The 19,015-nt window shown below is 40.4% G+C and overlaps 1 protein-coding gene across 1 annotated transcript; it reads left to right on the plus strand.

Annotated features, from left to right (window-relative positions):
• The first annotated feature begins 17,639 nt into the window (after positions 1-17,639).
• On the plus strand, positions 17,640-18,783 carry LOC148020193 (chlorophyll a-b binding protein 13, chloroplastic-like). The gene is made up of 3 exons (XM_087700502.1): positions 17,640-17,863; positions 17,948-18,109; positions 18,192-18,783. Exons 1-3 carry the CDS (start codon positions 17,756-17,758, stop codon positions 18,699-18,701), a joined length of 780 nt encoding a protein of 259 aa, XP_087556628.1. The 5' UTR covers positions 17,640-17,755; the 3' UTR covers positions 18,702-18,783.
• Positions 18,784-19,015: the final 232 nt, after the last annotated feature.

The raw sequence follows: 19,015 nt of genomic DNA on the forward strand, positions 1-19,015 counted from the left end.
GGCACATGCCTTTAAAAGGAATGGAAGTACTTACACATTTGTAGTATCTTTCACTTCTTGATTAGCCATATTTTGATTCATGTGATCATTGTCTTTATGGATAGACACATAACTCTCATAAAAAGTATGGCTCTATGCATATGGGTGAGCCTTTGGCTCTTGTTCATTCAAATGTTTTCACATAAGATCTGAGCTTATTCTATTAAGTAGAAATAAGATATTTTGCATGCATTTCAACACTTTCTTACTATGGTTGAGGACTAATCTGAGCATAGACTAAAATACCTATGAACTAACAATGGGGATGAATATGTCTCTAGGGCATTTGAGTAGCTTTGTGATGAGAGGGGTATTAAGGGTTAGTTGACTGCCCCGTACACCCACCCTAGAATGGTGTTGTAGAGTGTATGAATAGGACTTGGGTAAGCTTGTACTTTTGGGTTGAGGTAGTCACTACTATCGTGCATCTCATTAATAGATCCCCATGCATTTGTCTTTTGGTGATAGAGTTGCAAAGGATGTATGGTCTAGTAAACCTTCCTCATATGTACACTTGTGAGTCTTTGGATGAGAGGATTTCTACCATATTCTCAGAGACAAGTGTAATAAGTTGGATCCGAAGTCCGTCAAATGCATCTTCCTTGGGATGATGATGCAAGTGAGATGGGCTATCACCTTTGGGATCCATAGGTTTGGAAGGTTATCCACAGCCATAATATTTTTTTCCATGAGGACAAGATGCATATGAGACCAGAGGAAGTGATATATGTACACAGGGTAATCTTTTATGAGGAGCCTTCTATTATAGTAGAGCTAATCCTAGTTAGATAGTCCATTGTAGCCTACTGATAATGTAGTGGGCCAAATTTTGCCTATTGTGCAAGATCATGATGTTGGATAGAGAGGATAATCCATATAAGTCCCATAGCCAACTTTGAGATGTTCCAATAGAGCCTTACATCCTCTTGATCATTTTGAGCCCTCTATGCATTATGTCATGGTGAGAGATGATGGTGAATCTCTCACTTATGATGAGGCTATGCATAGATGTGATAACCATTCTTAAGAGAGGGCCATGTAATCTGAGATTGATTTGCTCTAGAAAAATCATATACAGGACTTAAGTTTCCTTGCTTGATGGAAAGTATGAATTGCCAAGCAAGCAGATGTACAAGTTAAAAAGTATTCATGGTCATCTTAAGCTAGCATATAAGGCTAGATTAGTTGCTAAGAGTTTTAGGTAGGATAAGGGAGTTGACTTTGGTGAGGTATGCTCTCTTGTGGTCAAGATGACTACCCTATACTTAGTAGTAGGCTTGGCTGTGAAAATAGATTTGGCCTTGTACTAGATAGATGTGAAGATAGCTTTCCTTCATGGGGACTTGCATGATGACATTTATATGCAACAGTCTAAGGGCTTCGAGGAAAATGATAGGGAATATCTAGTGTGCAAGTTGAGGAAGAGATTTCATGGACTTAAGCAGGCACTTAGGGAATGGTATCATAAGTTTGATACATTTATGTATTCACAGGGTTACTCATGTAGTGATATACAATAGTCTAAGGGCTTTGAGAAAAATGATAGGGAATATCTTGTGTGTAAGTTGAGGAAGAGTTTTCATGGACTTAAGTAGGCACTTAGGGAATGGTATCATAAGTTTGATACTGTTATGTATTCACAGGGTACTCCTATAGTTATATGGATCCATGTCTTTACACGAAGAAGGTACGTCATTTTGGTGCTATATATTAATGACATGTTAATTGTTGGGAGTGCTCATGATGAGTTGGATGCTTTAAAGACTTAGCTCAAGAAGATCTCTTGAGATAAAGGATATGGAGCATGCTTCTCACATACTTAGTATTCACATTATGTGCAATTGCTCTAAAGAACTTCTCTACTTGTCACAGAAGGAGTACATTCATAAAGTCCTTGAGCGGTTCCATATGCAGGGTGGTAAGCTTATTGGATATCCATTACCTTCTTATGTGAAGGTCAAGTAGGCATATTGTTCCCAATCAAATGATGAGAGAAGGCTGAGATGGAGCTTGGAAGGTTGAGATGGCTAAGATCTTGTGTACATCCATAGTAGGCAACTTGATGTATGCCACGATAGCCAATAGAACTAATATAGCATTTATAATGGGAATTGTGGCTCATTATATAGTGACACTTGGCAAGCAACACTGGGATGCCATAAAGGGCATCATGAGATACCATAAGGGCACTACACATATGTGCATTTGTTATGGTGGCTAGGATACTAGAGGCATGGGCTACACAAACTCTAACTATGTAGGACATGTAGAATAGTAGGAAGTCCACCTCTAGCTATGTCTTCATTTTTTGTGAAGATGTTGTTTCTTGGATATCCAGGGTGCCAAAATGCACATCATTGTCTGCTACTAAGGTCAAGTACATAGCAACCCACTAAGGCATGCAATGAGGCTCTATGGTGTCATATAGTGATAGATATTAATATAACTATGACTCCTACATTTCATTTGAACTCTATGAATGCCATTCAATTGGCATGTAATCCGGTCTTTCATATGAAGACCAAGCACTTGAGGTTCCTTTTCACTTCATCAGAGAGGCGATTGAGGACAAGAAACTAAAGCTTGTCAAGATCTCGATTGACAATAATCATACAAATCTTCTCACTAAAAGTCTCCCAGTTGAATGTTTTGCCTTCTTTAGAACGATGATGGGCAGAGATGAGGTCTATTCCTCATTTTATTGTACATATATATATGTGCTTTATACTTTGTCAAAATTTTCACATTTTCTCCATTGTTAATATATGTGTCTTTAAGTGGTAAGTTGTTGGGGGTTAAATGCCACTTGTTCCTGACGACCTATATTTACTTATACTTACTGTTTGCATACTTTTACATTGCAAGTGGCAGCTGCTTTCCACTGTCACTTTATTCTTTATTATTTACATGGAAATAGAAAAAGGGAAGGTAGGTTAGATATAGTGACTATTGGAGTTCCCGCACACTGGTCTCTCTCTTCTTTGCTTGAATCTTGATAGCTCTTGTTTCCGCTCATGCTTCTACTTCTATTCCACCTTTCACTTTATTCTCCGTCTTTATAGTCCTTCATCCTAACCCTAGTCTATTACTCCAAGTGGTGCTTCAAGTAGCTTTTGGCAGAGAAAAAGAGCTTCCATTCATAGTATAAAGGAAGGATTGTCATCCTGCATAAGAGAAATAACTATAATAAGTACCTCCACACAATTATCCTCCTCTAAGTGTATCATATCTATAGTAGCTACTTACACATATGTCTGTCCATGAGGTTGATAAAGTATTGAAGATGGTTGATGATGATGATGGTGATGCATGGACTACCATACATATGCATGGAAGGTTTGTTAATGACCTCCATCATTCCTCATTCTTGTAAAATTTCTATTATATGTTAGATATGCTCAATGCCCCACCCTCATAAGGTGCCACCAATGATCCATGGTTCTCAAAGTTGTAAGGCCCCCATTACGAGGAGAAGCCAAATGTGAGCCTGGGTCCTGACTTGTATATCAGATGAGGTCTATGTGATCGGATGGCAAAAAGGTGACCATTGTGGGTCTAATATTTGGGTTGGACTGAATAGTTAAGCTGGTAGCAACTCGAGGCACATTGCATCGAGTTATGGGGTAAGGGAGTTAAAAGGGGCCCCTATTTTGGGGTCCAGGGGCCACGGAACTTGGCCGACTAGTGGAGGCTCATATGATAGGTTGGTCATGCCGACCTAACCGCCTTCATAGGCTATAAAAGTTAAACCCCTTCACAGCCATCAGTTTATCTATCTTTCACCTAGTTAGAGTTGTTCCAGCTAGCCTTAAGCTCTTCACATATCTTTTGTCTAGATCGCCATCTAGGCTTCACTGTGGAAGTGCACGGGTGGACAAAGCCATCTCTGTATCAGTTGTTTGGAGCTAAAGAAAATTTCTAATTCTCCTCTTATTTGTTGTGTACTCTCTATCTCTATCTCTTTCTCAGATTTTTTTCGCTGCGCTGTGTAATTTTTACATGGTATCAAAGCTGAGGGGGCTCTAGGGATCAAAGAGTGCGCAAGAAGAGGCAAAGGTTTCGACATCAAAGAGGAACAATGTCGTCTTCCAAAAGCGATTCTGGCACATCAGGAAGTAGTGCAGGAGGTGGTGCTGCTGTACCAGCTATTCAAACACTGAGGATTCATCCACCAACCTTCAGCGAAGGAAAGTTAGATGGTACAAACTATACCTTGTGGAAGTTCAAAATAATAACTATCCTTAATTCTTATGAGCTTTTGGAGACTGTGATGGGGATTGATGTAGAACCATAGCCTACCCCCGACCCATCAAATCCTAGTGTGATGATTCCTCCGAATGCAGATATTCTACGAGCTTGGAAACGAAGGAATGCAGATGCATTGTGTGCCTTAGTTACAAGCTATTCTGACAGTGTTTTGACTTTGATTCAGCATACAACCAAAGCATCAGAGGCTTGGAATGTACTGAGGAGTTAGTATGAAGTGCGAAACCAAACAAGGATTCAAAACTTGGAGAATCAACTAGCAGTAGAGAAGTTTGCTGAAGGAGAGACAACTGAAGCATTCATCACTCGAATTAAGAATATGCGAGACCAGATGGCTGGTGTTGGGATACAAAAGACTAGCAAGGAGCTAGCTCAAAGGTGTCTTTGGATTTGTCCACAAAAGTTTGATGGACTAGTAACTGCCCTTAATACTCAGGTGAGACCTCAAGCTTTGAGTTTTGTGCATTATTGATGGAGGAGGAGTTGAGGAGGCTGAAAGCTCAAGAAGGAAGCAACAATGGAGATGCTGCATTCTCTGCCAATGCAAAAGGCAAAGGTGGTTCCTCCACCAAAAATGATGGGACAAAAAGAAGAAGGGCGGTAAGAAGAAGTTTCAAGGAGAGTGCTTCTATTGCAAGAAGAAAGGACATACAATTGCAGATTGTCATGTCAAGAATGCAGATGAAAAGAATGGTACCCTTAAAAGTAAAGGGAAAGAGACAGCTGATACGGCTGAAGCAGAGTTGGAATTATTCATGGTGACCATTGAGAAGGTGTGCTCCTCGGCGCAAGAAGAATCTATCACTGACTCATGGGTGTTGAATAGTGGGGCCTCTCGCCACATGGCCAACAAGAAAGGTCTATACAGTTCTATGCACCCTCTACAAGAATCCATCACCGTGACAATTGGAAATGATGCAAAATGCCCTGCTGCGAGCATAGGTACTATTTCACTTGTTGCTGCAAATGGTGATGTAAAAAAGCTTTGAAATGTGTTGTATGTTCCCAAAATTAGGAGAAATCTGTTATCAATTGCTGCCATAACTGATCTTGGTCATGAAGAGAGGTTCCAAAAGACAGGTGCAGAAATTCTTGATAGTGATGGCAAAGTTGTTGGCAAAGGAGAAAGAAGGAACAACCTATATGAGCTAAGTGCTCTTATAGCCATCGTTGGAGTGGGCACAAGTAAGCTTTGGCATGAAAGGTTTGGACACATTGGATTTGCAGTGTTGAAGGAGATGCACAAGTAAGGTATGGTTGCTCACCTACCTGCAATGACTGAATTGAAGGAACCATGTGAAGCTTGTATGATGGGAAAGCAACAGAGAAAGGCATTTCCACAAGAAAGTAAGAATAGTGCATATGCTTCTCTAGAGTTGGTGCATGTTGACTTGTGCGGAAAGATGCCTACACGGGCGCCTTGGGGGGATCTTCTTATTTTATGTTGATTGTCGATGACTACAGTAGGAAGATGTGGGTGTACTTCCTTCGTGATAAGGTTCAAGCTTTTGGTAAGTTTAAAGAATGGCTAAAACTTGTTGAGAATGAAATAGGGAAAAGTGTGAAGAAATTTAGAACAGATGGTGGTGGTGAGTTCAACTCAAAGGAGTTTGAAGACTTTTGCAAGAGCAAAGGGATCAAGCGTTAATTGATGACGCCTCACACACCTCAATAGAATGGTGTTGTGGAACGCAGGAATCACACCATTGTGGAGATGGCAAGATGCATGCTAAAGGGCACGGGATTGTCTAACCATTTTTGGGCTGAAGCTGTTAATATTGTAGTCTACATTTTAAATCAAGCTACATAAATGCTCTCAAGGGAAAAACACCTCATGAGGCTTATACTGGTAAGAAACCATCTATCTCACACTTCAAAATTTTTGGATGTGAATGTTATGCACATATTCCAAATGAGAAGAGAAACAAGTTACAACCAAAAAGCAGAAAATGTATCTTCTTGGGTTATAGTGATGAGCAGAAGGCTTACAAATTATATGACCAAGAGGCAAAGAAGATCATCGCGAGCCATGATGTGGTGTTCAAGGAGCAGCTACATACAGTGGAGGAGGAGAAGGTAAGTTCTTCCACTTTATCATCAAGCGAAGAAGTAGTCCACTATGAACCTGTCCCGAGAGTTGTCCCTATCCTTAAGGAGGAGAAAGCATCATCTTCAGATGATGAGGAAAAAGTTCACCAACCTGACATCACCCCATTGGAAAAGCCATTGCCGTGTTGGGTGAAGCGGCTCTATGACCACAATAATCCTATGCCCACATCTTGAGGAGAAGGCAGACGGACCAAGGAGGTCTCAGAGAATAGAGGAGCAAAGAAGGGCTTCTACTCACATAGTCAATATGGCCTTGATGATTGAGATTATGAGAGAAGTAAAGGAGCCAACTGACTTAGAAGAAGCATTTGCAGATCTAGCATGGGAGGCAGCTATGCAAGTTGAGTATGACAGCATAATGAAGAATGACACTTGGGAGCTAGTGGATCGGCTAGCAAAGTGAAAGGTTATTGGCACCAAATGGCTTTGGAAGGTAAAGTACAAGGCTGATGGTACCTTAGAAAAGTACAAAGCTAGACTGGTTGCACAAGGATTTTTACAGGTTGAAGGGTTTGATTTTCAAGGGTCATTTTCCCCAACTACCAAAATGACCACTATTTGCACAATACTTGCAGTGGCTGTCCACAAGCAGTGGCCAGTTTACCAAATGGATGTTAAGTCAACGTTCTTAAATGGTGACCTCAAGGAGGAGGTGTATGTGGCTCAACCACTGAGGTTTGAGGCCCCCATTCTGAGAACAAAGTGTGTAAGTTGAAGAAGGCATTGTATGGGCTGAAACAAGTCCCCCTAGAGCATGGTACCAACGGATAGATAAGTTCTTTTTAAACTTAAACTTCAAAAGATGTGCCTCAGATGCTAACTTGTATGTTTACAGGGATGGTGAAAAGTTTGTAGTGATTGTCCTATATGTGGACGACCTTCTTATTACACGTGACTATGAAGATATGATCAACCAAACTTGAAAGGCTTTGAGTTCTAAGTTTGAAATGACAGACTTGGGCTTGCTGCACTATTGTTTGGGAATTGAAGTCTGGCAAGAGCCATGAAAGATCTTCATCTCTCAGAAGAAGTATGCATGGGAATTCTTGAAGGCATTTGGCATGACCGAGTGCAAGGAGATAGCTACACCTATGGAGGTGAATGTAAAGTTATCCGTTGAGGATACATCAGCACTGGCAGACATTGGAAGGTACAGGAGGATGGTCGGCAGTCTGATCTACTTGTGTAATACCAGACTAGATATCAGTTTTGTTGTTGGTGTTTTGAGCAGGTTCTCAAACAAACCTCATGAGAGTCATTCGAAGGCTGAGATGCAGGTGCTCAGATACTTGAAAGAAACTCTTGACTATGGTATCACATACAGTTCCGAGACTTCTCTTGTGGGGAATTGTGACTCAGATTGGGTAGGAGATAGTGATTCCAAGAAGTCAGTTTCTGGTTATTGTTTCTCTTTGGGTTCAAGAATTTTCTCTTGGATTAGTAAGAAGCAGCCAACGGTGGCATTGTCTTCTACCGAACCAGAGTACAAGGCAGCTTGTTTTGCTACATGTGAAGTAGTATGGTTGAGAAGGATCCTATGGCATATGGGAGTGTAGGATAAAGAATGAACTGTGCTAAGATGTGACAATCAGAGTTGCATTGCCATTGCCAAAAATCCAGTGTTTCATGCTTATATACTTTCTTATTTTACTTTCTTTATGTTTTCCTATAAAGGAAAATAAACATTAGAACCCTATAGTAAGCACGGGAAAACTCTATGTAACAGAGAGAGAGAGAGAGAGATGAGAGAGAGAGAGAGAGAGAGAGAGAGAGAGAGAGAGAGAGAGAGAGAGAGAGAGAGAGAGAGAGAGAGAGAGAGAGAGAGAGAGAGAGAGAGAGAGAGAGAGAGAGAGAGAGAGAGAGAGAGAGAGAGAGAGGGGGGCCTAGGCAAATTTGATGCCGTTCCATCCCCCTCTAGTTAATGGTAGCAAGGTATTGATTTGCCATATCTCGAGAGGCTTGCATTCACACCACAAGCTCCATCATAACTAGTAGCAAATAATAATAGGACTCTACTGCAACATCTCTCTCTCTCTCTCATATAGGTAAGATCAATCCCATAACTGGACTTGAAATTTTTTTAATAATTTAGCTAAAATATATTCGACATTTATAATAGATCATGAATTTTGAAAAACATGTAATCATGTCTCATAAAATAAAAAATGGTCAAATCTCACTTTTGTTCACAAATTTTGAGCAAGTAGCTGAAAAAATATGGTCCTTCGATAAAGAGTAGGAGCAATAACTTCTACAATACCCTCTACTTAACAAACTCCTCATTGAGGAAGAGTTGCACATTGCAAGTAGAATATGTCAAGAAGATGTGACACTTCACATCATTGTATATGTATCATTTCTAGTTATGACACCACAACTTCTTCACACCTATGGCTGATTCCAATACAGTCCAAACTTTTATAGATGGTTTGTTTCTAAAGCTAAGTTGCATGTACTATAATCCAATAACTTCACATGTATATACCAAAACAACCCTTGTATTTATGAATAAATAATTTTCTAAATAGAATTTTTTAAAAACATCACAAGGGTTTAACCCCCTGTAATGCTTAGAAGAATTGCCTCATTTATTATGCAGGGGAGGAATTTACCAACTAGGATATGAGGGAATTTGGTAAGAAGTTAAAATTTTTGTGGTGAATTTTGTTCAACTTTCAAAAGTTCATGTTGCTCAAGGCTTTATCAAGTGAATGCAAGATAAAATAGGTGATAATTGATGGGAGATAAAGTCAAGTTTAAAGAGGATATCAACAATGGAAGACCTCTTGAACATTCAAGAATGTAGGAATATCTTTGGAGCCTTAACAATATTTGAAGCTATGCAGGAACTGTCAACATCAAGGACCTAACTTCTCCAAGCAAGGTCTACCTTGACTCCTACATCAATGGCATTCAATTTATTTGAGACAAGTTGCAACTTACTTCATCAACAACTCAAGTCTTTACCAATGGATACAATTCTCCAAAAATAATTTCATCAACAACAAGGCTTGCACTCAATCATCTTGGCTATAGTATGCACTATAATGCACAAACCAATCCAAAGGAGTTGAGTTTACTATACTTAGTGAGTGTAACATGCTCTTATCCTTGTATTTCATTCAATATATGGCCAAACGCCTAATTATATGGGACTTTTATTATTCACTAATTTTTTTAAAAAGAAGGAGAAGAAAAGAAAAGAAAATTTTTAGAAAAATACACATAGGTATTGCACCATACTTAGGGATTCTCAAGTTACAAAACACTAGCAGCCTTTGGTAGCTTGTGGGGTGTTAGATGGAATGGTTTTTTTTCTTGCATGGGAGTGCAGAGGAGGGGTGGTGGTGGTTGGGGGGTTTGGGATGGGGTGGGGGTTGGGGTTTATTGAGTTCTTGGGGTGGATGGGGATGGGATGGAGTGGGTGGGGTTTATAAAAAGGGGAAAGGGGGTGTGGAGTGGAGTTTTTTTTGGTGGAAGGGAATTGCAATGGAGTGGATGTCAGTCTCTAACCCCGTAGCCCCTCCATTTACCCTTCCCTGCATTCACCCAAGGCTCATCAAGTACTAGACACCCCTAGGGAGTCCTGACTTGCCAATGGTAAACCTTATCTCTCCGAGTACTTGATGAGCTATCCTACTACCTTTAAGAATCCCTTTTTCTTAGCACCAACATCTTTTTCCATCTTCATCAACCAAGTTTTCTTGCTTCATCAATGACCACCAAAAGAATAACCCCAAATAGAATTCTCTTTTAACTAATTATTAGCCTATGTAAGCCTTGAGGGGGGAGGGGGTGTAACTCATAAATATGTAAGCATATCACATTGGCTCGAAATGAGGTATTTTTAGAATTCCATTTTTACAAAATTTTCAATATACAAAGGGTGCCATATAAAATGTTACTCATAGATTGACTAGAAAATGCAATTTGTTCTAGTTAGGGAAGATTCACATAGAAGGGTATCTTTAAATAGGCCTTGAATGCATGTGATATAGAGGATTCAAGGTATAAGCACATGTTTGCTATAAGTGCCACAAGATGTGAAGAGTGGATCACTAGTAAGCCCAAAGAGGAGTCTCCATGAGAAGAAGAAACAAGGCTACCATGTAACAAATGATGGGCTAAGTGTGGATAGGCCAAACAAGAGATCCAACAAAAGAAATTGGTAGTAAATAGCATCCAAAAAGGGACCACCTACTAAAGTAATTTTGGACTCTAGGTCCTTGGGGCAAGAGAGATAGATGTACAAGAATCTACATTAAACTCTATCAAGATCTATGAGATTTACTTTTGCTATGAAATGAAGATGCTTTGAGGAAGTCGATAGACCTCAAGATGAAGAAAGCAAGGGAGACCAAAGTTGGTCATGTCAAACTACTAGTTATCTCCAATGACTCTAGTTCTTATGATGGCTGGCCATCAAAATAAGTTTGTCCATATCCCGGGGGGTCCACTAGGGTTTACCATATGGTACCACGTGAGTGTAAGGGAGGGGGGTTATTTAAGGGAAGGAAGGTACATTTTATAAGGTAAGGTCCCATAAATAGGGGGTAGATAAGGGGTATTTTCATATATTTCTTGCACGCAGGTGACGACTCCTTATTAATACTAGTGAATCCCCCCGTGGTCCATATAGTGGACGATGATAGACTCCTCATCCTCCAATCCAAAAAGTAGAGATTGGGGTCATGATCTTAATGGTCAAAGCCATGCTCAAAGAAGAAGCAATCTATCCACTAATACCAAGCTCTTTGAGCTTGCTTCATGCCATAGAGAGAGAACCTTATGCAAGTGGCACACACGATCCTCCTTATTGGGCACACTAAAACTTGGAGGGTGATCCACATAGATCTCATCATGAAGAACATCATTTAGGAATGTAGACTTCACTTCCATTTGATACATATGCCATTGGTGATGGGTTGCAAGAGCAAGAATAGTCCAAATGGTAGACATTCAAAGAACTAGATCAAAGATCTTTGAGTAATCCAAACTAGCTTTCTCAGTGGTGAAACCCATGGAAACAAGAGTTGCCTTATGCTTGTTGTCCAAAGTGTCATCAAAAGAATACTTGCCCTCATAGAGCCACTTCATGTCTATCACTTTCCACCTTACTGGATGCAAAACTAATTCCCATGTCACATTCTACTTCATAGAATGAAGCTCATCTTATAAGCACAATGCCATATCTCCTATGCAAGAGTCCCCTAAAGAGTGGCAATCTCTAGGTCCTCCAAGATCCAGGTCATAAGGGCATAGTTCACACATAATGAATCTCCATGCCTTTGGTATATCCGTTGTCTCTAGAAAAGAGGTAACTCTAGAATCCTACATTAGTTGTTGAAACCATAAGGGGATCACATGGGGCTACTCATCCTATGAAGGATGTTGTGAGGCCTTTGATACCTATGGTGCACTTGTATTTGAAAGGGGTTCCCTGTCATCTAGGGAAAGAGGCTCTCCATCTAGTGGCTCAATATGCCTTGAAGAAGCTCGAGAGGAAGTAGTAGAAGCCATAGAGGGAGGGGAATGCAAGGGACAAGGAGGTGGGGGTCCCAAAGAAGAGGAAGGGCGTTGATAGGTAACTTAAAAGGAAGAGGTTCTATCAAGGTGAGGGAGTTTAGATTCAAAGAATTTCCACCTATTGAAGCACTATCGATAAAAGTGTTTTAAGAAGACAAAATAAGGTCCTCATCAAAGACAATTTCCTCATGGACGACCCATTTTTTAGCATTGGGATTAGAGAGTCTCAAACCTGTGGTTGTATGACTATAGCCAATAAATACATGCAGAGCACCACCACCTTGCTAATATTGGGATGATAGAGTCTATAACTATTGGTTATATGACTATAACCAACAAATACATGTTGCTTGGACTTTGCATAAAATCTGCCCCTCTTTTTCTTATCAACATGGATGTAGGCATCACATCCAAAGATGTGGAAATGGGTAACAGAAGGCTTTCATCTAAAGAAAGTCTAAGAGAGAGTCATATCATGCAAGTAAAAAATTAGTGACGTGTTGTATATATGAACCATAGTAGAGACAACTTAGCTCAAAGGGTGGATAAAAGTTGGGGTAGTGACATACTATGGGTGTTGGCTATAGTAGACATTGGCAAGGTTGAAGAAGGGTGGATGAAGACAACTGGTCACTAGGGTTGAAGTAGACACTGGCAAGGTTGAAGAAGGGTGGATGAAGACAACTGGTCACTAGGGTTGTTTAACAAAAACTAGGGGCATGTTTTAGCTTTTAAATTTATTTGATGGGGTAAGAAAAACAATTAATTAATCTCCCTTTGACTTTTTGCATAGATTTGGCCATCTTTAAAGGTTGGTTATAGCCATTAAAAAGGCTAAAGTTTGAAGGCAACCATTTAGAGCAGTGACAACGGCGGCGGTAGCGGTAGCAGTAGTAGCAGTAGTAGCAGTAGCAATAGTAGTAGTAGCAGTAGTAGTAGTAGGAGTAGCAGCAGTAGCAGTAGTAGGAAACATGTTAATTCCTTGCCATAGGCATAATGTGATTAATGTTACATGTGCATTCAATGTGCAATAAGTTGCTTATTTTACAATGAGTAGAAAAATGAAAACCCACAAAATAAAAATATAAAGGCTAATTCCTTGCCATAGGCATAATAATGCGTTTAATGTTACATGTGCATTCAATGTGCAATAAGTTGCTTATTTTACAATGAGTAGAAAACCCACAAAATAAAAATATAAAGGCTCTAAGATAAGGTGCTTCTTTATCTAAGAAAATGAAAAATGACAATGAGAGAAATTAATCACATTTGCAAAACTCCGTTTAATAATCTACTCACTCAAAACATGAAACACATTACTTCCTTGCCATAGGCATAATGTGATTAATGTTACATGTGCATTCAACGTGCAATAAATTGCTTATTTTACAATGAGTAGACAAATGAAAACCCACAAAATATAAATATAAAGGCTTTAAGATAAGGTGCTTTTTTATCTAAGGAAATGAAAAAATGGCAACAAGGAGAATACAAATCCCATAGGGGTTAAGCAGAAGGGCAAATTTTGGAAACTTAGGGTGAATATATCCAAGAAGAAGTTGTTTTGACTTACATTGGTGGATCAAAAATATCATGCATCCTTGAAGGTGAGGAAGAGTTGTTTGAAGAAATATATTACTAGAATAGAGTGACCGTCTTAAAAGTCATTACTACCTTTACTAGAATAGAAATGTATTGCTAGAATACAATGGGTCTATGAATGGAAGATGTGTATGCTATGAGAAAAGGAAGATGGTGAGGCATGTGCATCACTTTGTAGGCATAATTTGGACATCCTTGCTATACAAGAAATTAATATAGCAGAGAGGAAGCTAGAAGCTTATGCATTATGGAATATGTCTCATTGGCAAAGGGATGTGTAAGAAGTAAGGGTGGATCTATGCTTGTTGTTAGAGATTCTCTTGTCGTAGACTTATTATGGGCATATTAAAAGGAGTCTATGGTTGTAGTTGACATATCTCTTGGAGGGAAGAAAATGATGATTGTATTTGGTTATGCCTCGCTATGTCTTATTGGCAAAGGGACGTGTTAGAAGGAAGGGTGGATCTATGCCATTAGAGATTCTCTTGTCCTAGATTTATTATGGGTAGATAGAAAGGAGTCTGTGGTTGTAGTTGAGATATCTATTGGAGGGAAGAAAATGATGATTGTATTTGGTTATGCCTTGCTATGTCTTGTTGGAAAGGGATGTGTTAGAAGTAAGTGTGGATCTATGCTTGCCATTAGAGATTCTCTTGTCCTAGACTTGTTATGGGTAGATAGAAAGGAGTCTATAGTTGCAGTTGTTGAGATATCCCTTGGAGGGAAGAAAATGATGATTGTATTTGGTTATGCTTCTAATGTTTTTGCAAGTAACTGAACAAGGGATATTCCTGATTACGGATTTGGACACCAAGTTGGGCTACTTTTGAGGAATTGGAACATTATTAGAGAAACGGAATATATGAGACAAAAATGGAGGAATGATATGTGCTAAAGAAAGAAATGGGAGTTGTTATAGAACATGTAATGACTGTAGGATATGGCAAAGGTGTTTGATAATGAGCATCAACTAGGTTATAAGTGGAATAATAATCATAAATGTGATATTTAGAGGATTGCACACCTGGATATGACTTATGTTACTTATAAAGAATGGTGTCTCTCTATAGACTATAACTTTGTTTTGGTTTCAGATATGACATGACTCAATTCATAATTAGAATGCTCTTAAGCGAGTGTATGCATGAAGGTTTTGTTGCCAATTAAGTGCAATAATTGTTCATATAAAAGAGCCTCAATTCATCACGAGGGTTAAGCACGTGTGGACATATACAAAAGGGTCAATGAAGGATCCTATGATGACTTTGATTGAGTGTAACAAGATAGGAGGCTAAGTTGTTGCACATGAAACACACTATCCAATCTAGTTGTGCTTTGTCTTCTCTTAGCCTTTCTCCTAATGACTCTATTCTTTATTTACTCCTATAAAAATGTAAAGATTATCATAACTCAAGAAATTCATATAATTTAAGCTTTTAAAATACAACAACTGAATGCTAAATGTGTGGTGAACAGGGATGCTCACATTGACATTCTACTTCAATGCATTAGAGAAACAAAAGGAGGAGGGAGACTATAAGTTGCATCGAAGATGAAGGGACAATTAATTGATAAACCTAACATTGTTGGACTAGACCAGGGAGATTTTGTGACCCTTATGGATGTCTTTTGTGAAATCACTGAGCTCTCTTGATTGGTAATTAGTTGTAGCAAAATTTAGATATTATATTTAGGGTAGGATGACCCCCCTTGATTATTTGGATGGTTATGCTTGCAAGGTGATCAAGAGCGACGGGATTTTTGTTACTTTGGTTGTCCCCTTGGGTTGGGAATCTCCTATAGCTTCCAAATTGATTAACAACAAAGTCATGGATAAGATTGGGAACTTGTAGATTACAAAGTCATGAGAGTCTTCCCAATGGTTAACAAGCGATATGGATCCATCATGGATGACAGTGATAAGACATTGGATGACTGCCTGTAGATTACTAAGAGGATAGTGGCCTAAGCTCAATTGGATGGATACTTGCTCAACAAAGGGATCTACATGAAAATAGCTGGCTACTTGGAAGACCATGAATGTTTGAATGCCTAAAGTGGAAGAAATTAAGTGGTGTGGCAAAAATGTGAAAGGGGAGATTCAAGCTTGCAACATGTGATTTGGTTGTTTCTTGGAGCATATGAAGATAGCTTTGTGCTAGTATTAGAGGAATCAAGGATTTTTAAGTTTATCTCTATTGAAAGGAATTAGAAGATGGGTAGATTGGTGGCACAATTCTCACTTTTGTTGGCTCATAGAGGAGGAGATTACAAAGCAAGGGAACCTAAATGTGGAGGAGAGGAGGTGGGTGAGAGAAATCCTTTAGAAGGAGAAGAAGTGGCCTTACTTCTTATGTTGCTAAATGAATGCACCCACTTCATTATCTAAAGTTAAAGAAATGAGAAGTCCTCATGGGTTGCTATGAGAGAAAGGTCTTCTGTAGATTTGAGGGCTAACATGTGTTCAAAGCATCAATAGTGGTACCCACATACTAAATAGAGGACATGGAAGGGGAGGATGAGGAAGATTCGGACCAAGACCGCTTCAAGAAGATCGAATTTGATATTATGAAAAACCATCATGAATGGATTTCCTATAAGATAGGGGCTTAACAAAGCAAAGCAGACTTCTAACCTATGTGTTTTATGCAAAAGACACAATGAGATAGTGATGCATCTGATGTGGGATTGTTAATAAGAACTTTGTGGTTCGTTTGAAGAAGTGACTGGTGCAATGTTGGGTTTCATTGGAAGATTATAGCCAAGACTAGCTTATTTTTTGTGACAATGGAAAACTAAATGATGGTTCAACAAAGCTTTGGGATGTCATCTGTGTAGTAACAATTAGGTCTATTAGGAACTTTAGGAATAACAAGCCGTTTGAAAGAGTTCTATCTCTAACTTCTTTGAGTTGTTTGGTAACAATGGATAGCTAAATGATGGTTCAACAAAGCTTTGGAATGCCATCCACATAGTAACTATTAGGTGAGTTTAGAACTTTTACAAGCTTTTTGGAAGAGTTCCATCTCCAGCATATTTGAGTAAGCACCTATCAAGGAAGAGATTTTGTTGAATTTGAAAGCTTTGGTGGTAAGAGATGTTTTATGTCTAGAGTTGCTTGTAATATTTTAAAGTATAGTGATGAAGCGTCATTGCACTTGTGAATGATATAAATATCTCTTAATATAATAGAACCTCGCATGATAAAAAAGTTGGTTCAAATGAAAGAAGGGGACATGGTTAAGATATTAAGTTGTTTTGCTTGACCATGATTCTAAACTCTTGTAATTTAGATATTTGTAATGTGTAATTAAGGAACAACCTAGGGCTTGAATTCATGCACTTAAAGAAAACTCAACCCACACTCAAACCAACTAGGTAGCAATCCCATAGTATTCATGTCTAATATAAGAAGAGATTTGGAATGGGTGCACTACCAAAGATGCTTGGATTCACGTGTTAAACCATTGTAGGATTGAAGGGTACGAGCATAGGAGTATGGTTGCATGCATGTTTGGATGCTTTGATTGCTGAAGTAAGGAGGAAAAGTTGGTGTTCCAAGTGGTTTGAATCTTCATGCTCAAGGAAGTAAGAACCAACTTGGTCTTCAGGGGGTCTAGATTGCAGGTTTCTTGGTCACAAATGTTGTAGAAAGTCTGATGGTATTGGGGAGTATCTCATAAAATGGGTAAAATCAAAGATAGTGTGCTAGGCTGCTAGCTAATCTGAGCAAGTGCTCTAATTTTGTTTATTGCATGTCGATGATGATATGAGAACTTTACCCATAATATTATCAAATCGCTTCTCATTTTCCAAGGGGTCGCGACCGAGGGGCCATACATGACACGATATATCCATTGGTGAATTTCACCACCTAGCTATTGGCTGTTATTTGTCTGGTGGGGTAACGTGAAAAAGTAGTGGTGTGGAAGAGAAGGAGAGCTGCCCGCGGGCAGCTGGGAAAATCCAGGGAGGATGAGAGCAAAGGAACCGGATTGGTGGGGAGAGAAGGGAGGGATGCGATGGATGGCGGAGAAATCTGCCCGGGTTGCCCGCGCACATTGGGGAGGGCACTATATGAAAATACCGATGCTTCGTGCAGAGTCGTAGGAGGCTGCCTTCTCTGTCATCTCACTCGAAGGTATACCAAATCGGCTCTCTCGCTGCCTCAGTTCCTCGACTGTAGCGTCTGAGGCAACCCTGTAGCAGAGCAATGGCGGGCCTCACTTCCACCCACATTGCAGTGGTTCTGGGCAACAGCCTGGCTGCGAAGAATGCTCTGAGGGAGAAGCTGCCTGCCGCTCAGGCCAGGGTGAACATGGTGAGCCACACACACACACACACACTCTCTCTCTCTCTCCGTGTCTATGAACGGTAACTGATGCGATTCATGGTCGACCTGCAGAGCGCCGACTACTGGTACGGACCTGATCGTCCCAAGTATCTTGGCCCATTCTCTGCCCAGACGCCTTCCTACTTGAAGGGTGAATTCCCAGGAGACTATGGCTGGGACACTGCTGGTCTCTCGGCGGACCCGGAAGCCTTCGCGAAGAACCGCGCATTGGAGGTATGGATTTTTATGAACCGATCTTCACAAATGCATTTAATTGCAAGTGATCATAACGAAGACCGGGTGTAATATCGTGCAGGTGATTCACAGCCGATGGGCCATGCTGGGCGCACTGGGGTGCATATTCCCGGAGGTGCTGGAGAAGTACGTGAGGGTGGATCTGAAGGAGCCTGTGTGGTTCAAGGCCGGGGCGCAGATCTTCTCGGAAGGAGGTCTGGACTACCTGGGGAATCCTAATCTGATCCACGCGCAGAGCATCCTGGCGGTGTGGGCGGTGCAGGTGGTGCTGATGGGGGCCGTGGAGGGCTACAGGATCAACGGCCTGGCAGGTGTGGGCGAGGGTGGCGATCTTTACCCCGGCGGCAAATACTTCGACCCGTTGGGCCTGGCTGATGATCCCGAGACCCTGGCGGAGCTGAAGGTGAAGGAGCTGAAGAATGGGCGGCTGGCCATGTTCTCCATGTTCGGCTTCTTCGTGCAGGCTATCGTCACCGGCAAAGGCCCCCTCGAGAACCTCCTCGACCACCTCAGCAACCCTGTCGCCAACAACGCTTGGGCCTATGCCACCAAATTCGTTCCTGGTGCTTAATGGAGCCGCCCCAGCCCCCGCCCCCGCCCCCAATTCAACATCTTGTATATTCTTTTGAGAATGTGTTTACCCGTTACGGATAGTCTCTCTCTCTCTCTCTCTCTCTCTCTCTCTCTCTCTCTCCGATGGTGAAGTGCCTGAGTAACTTAACCCGCAATGACCAACGTTAGCTCTGCTCTCTATTGAATTTTTAAATAAGTGAACGCTGGTGCAGTTTTTGAACTAACTAACGTATACAGTCTAGTGCCCTTGTGAAAATTTCTTAGATATTTGAATGTTCATTATTTATCGCATGCGTGTCTTTAAATTACCTT

This window comes from Lygodium microphyllum, chromosome 19 (assembly GCF_053477565.2).
Source record: "Lygodium microphyllum isolate KBCC chromosome 19, Lygodium_microphyllum_v1.1.10, whole genome shotgun sequence".
Classification (NCBI taxonomy): Eukaryota; Viridiplantae; Streptophyta; class Polypodiopsida; order Schizaeales; family Lygodiaceae; genus Lygodium; species Lygodium microphyllum.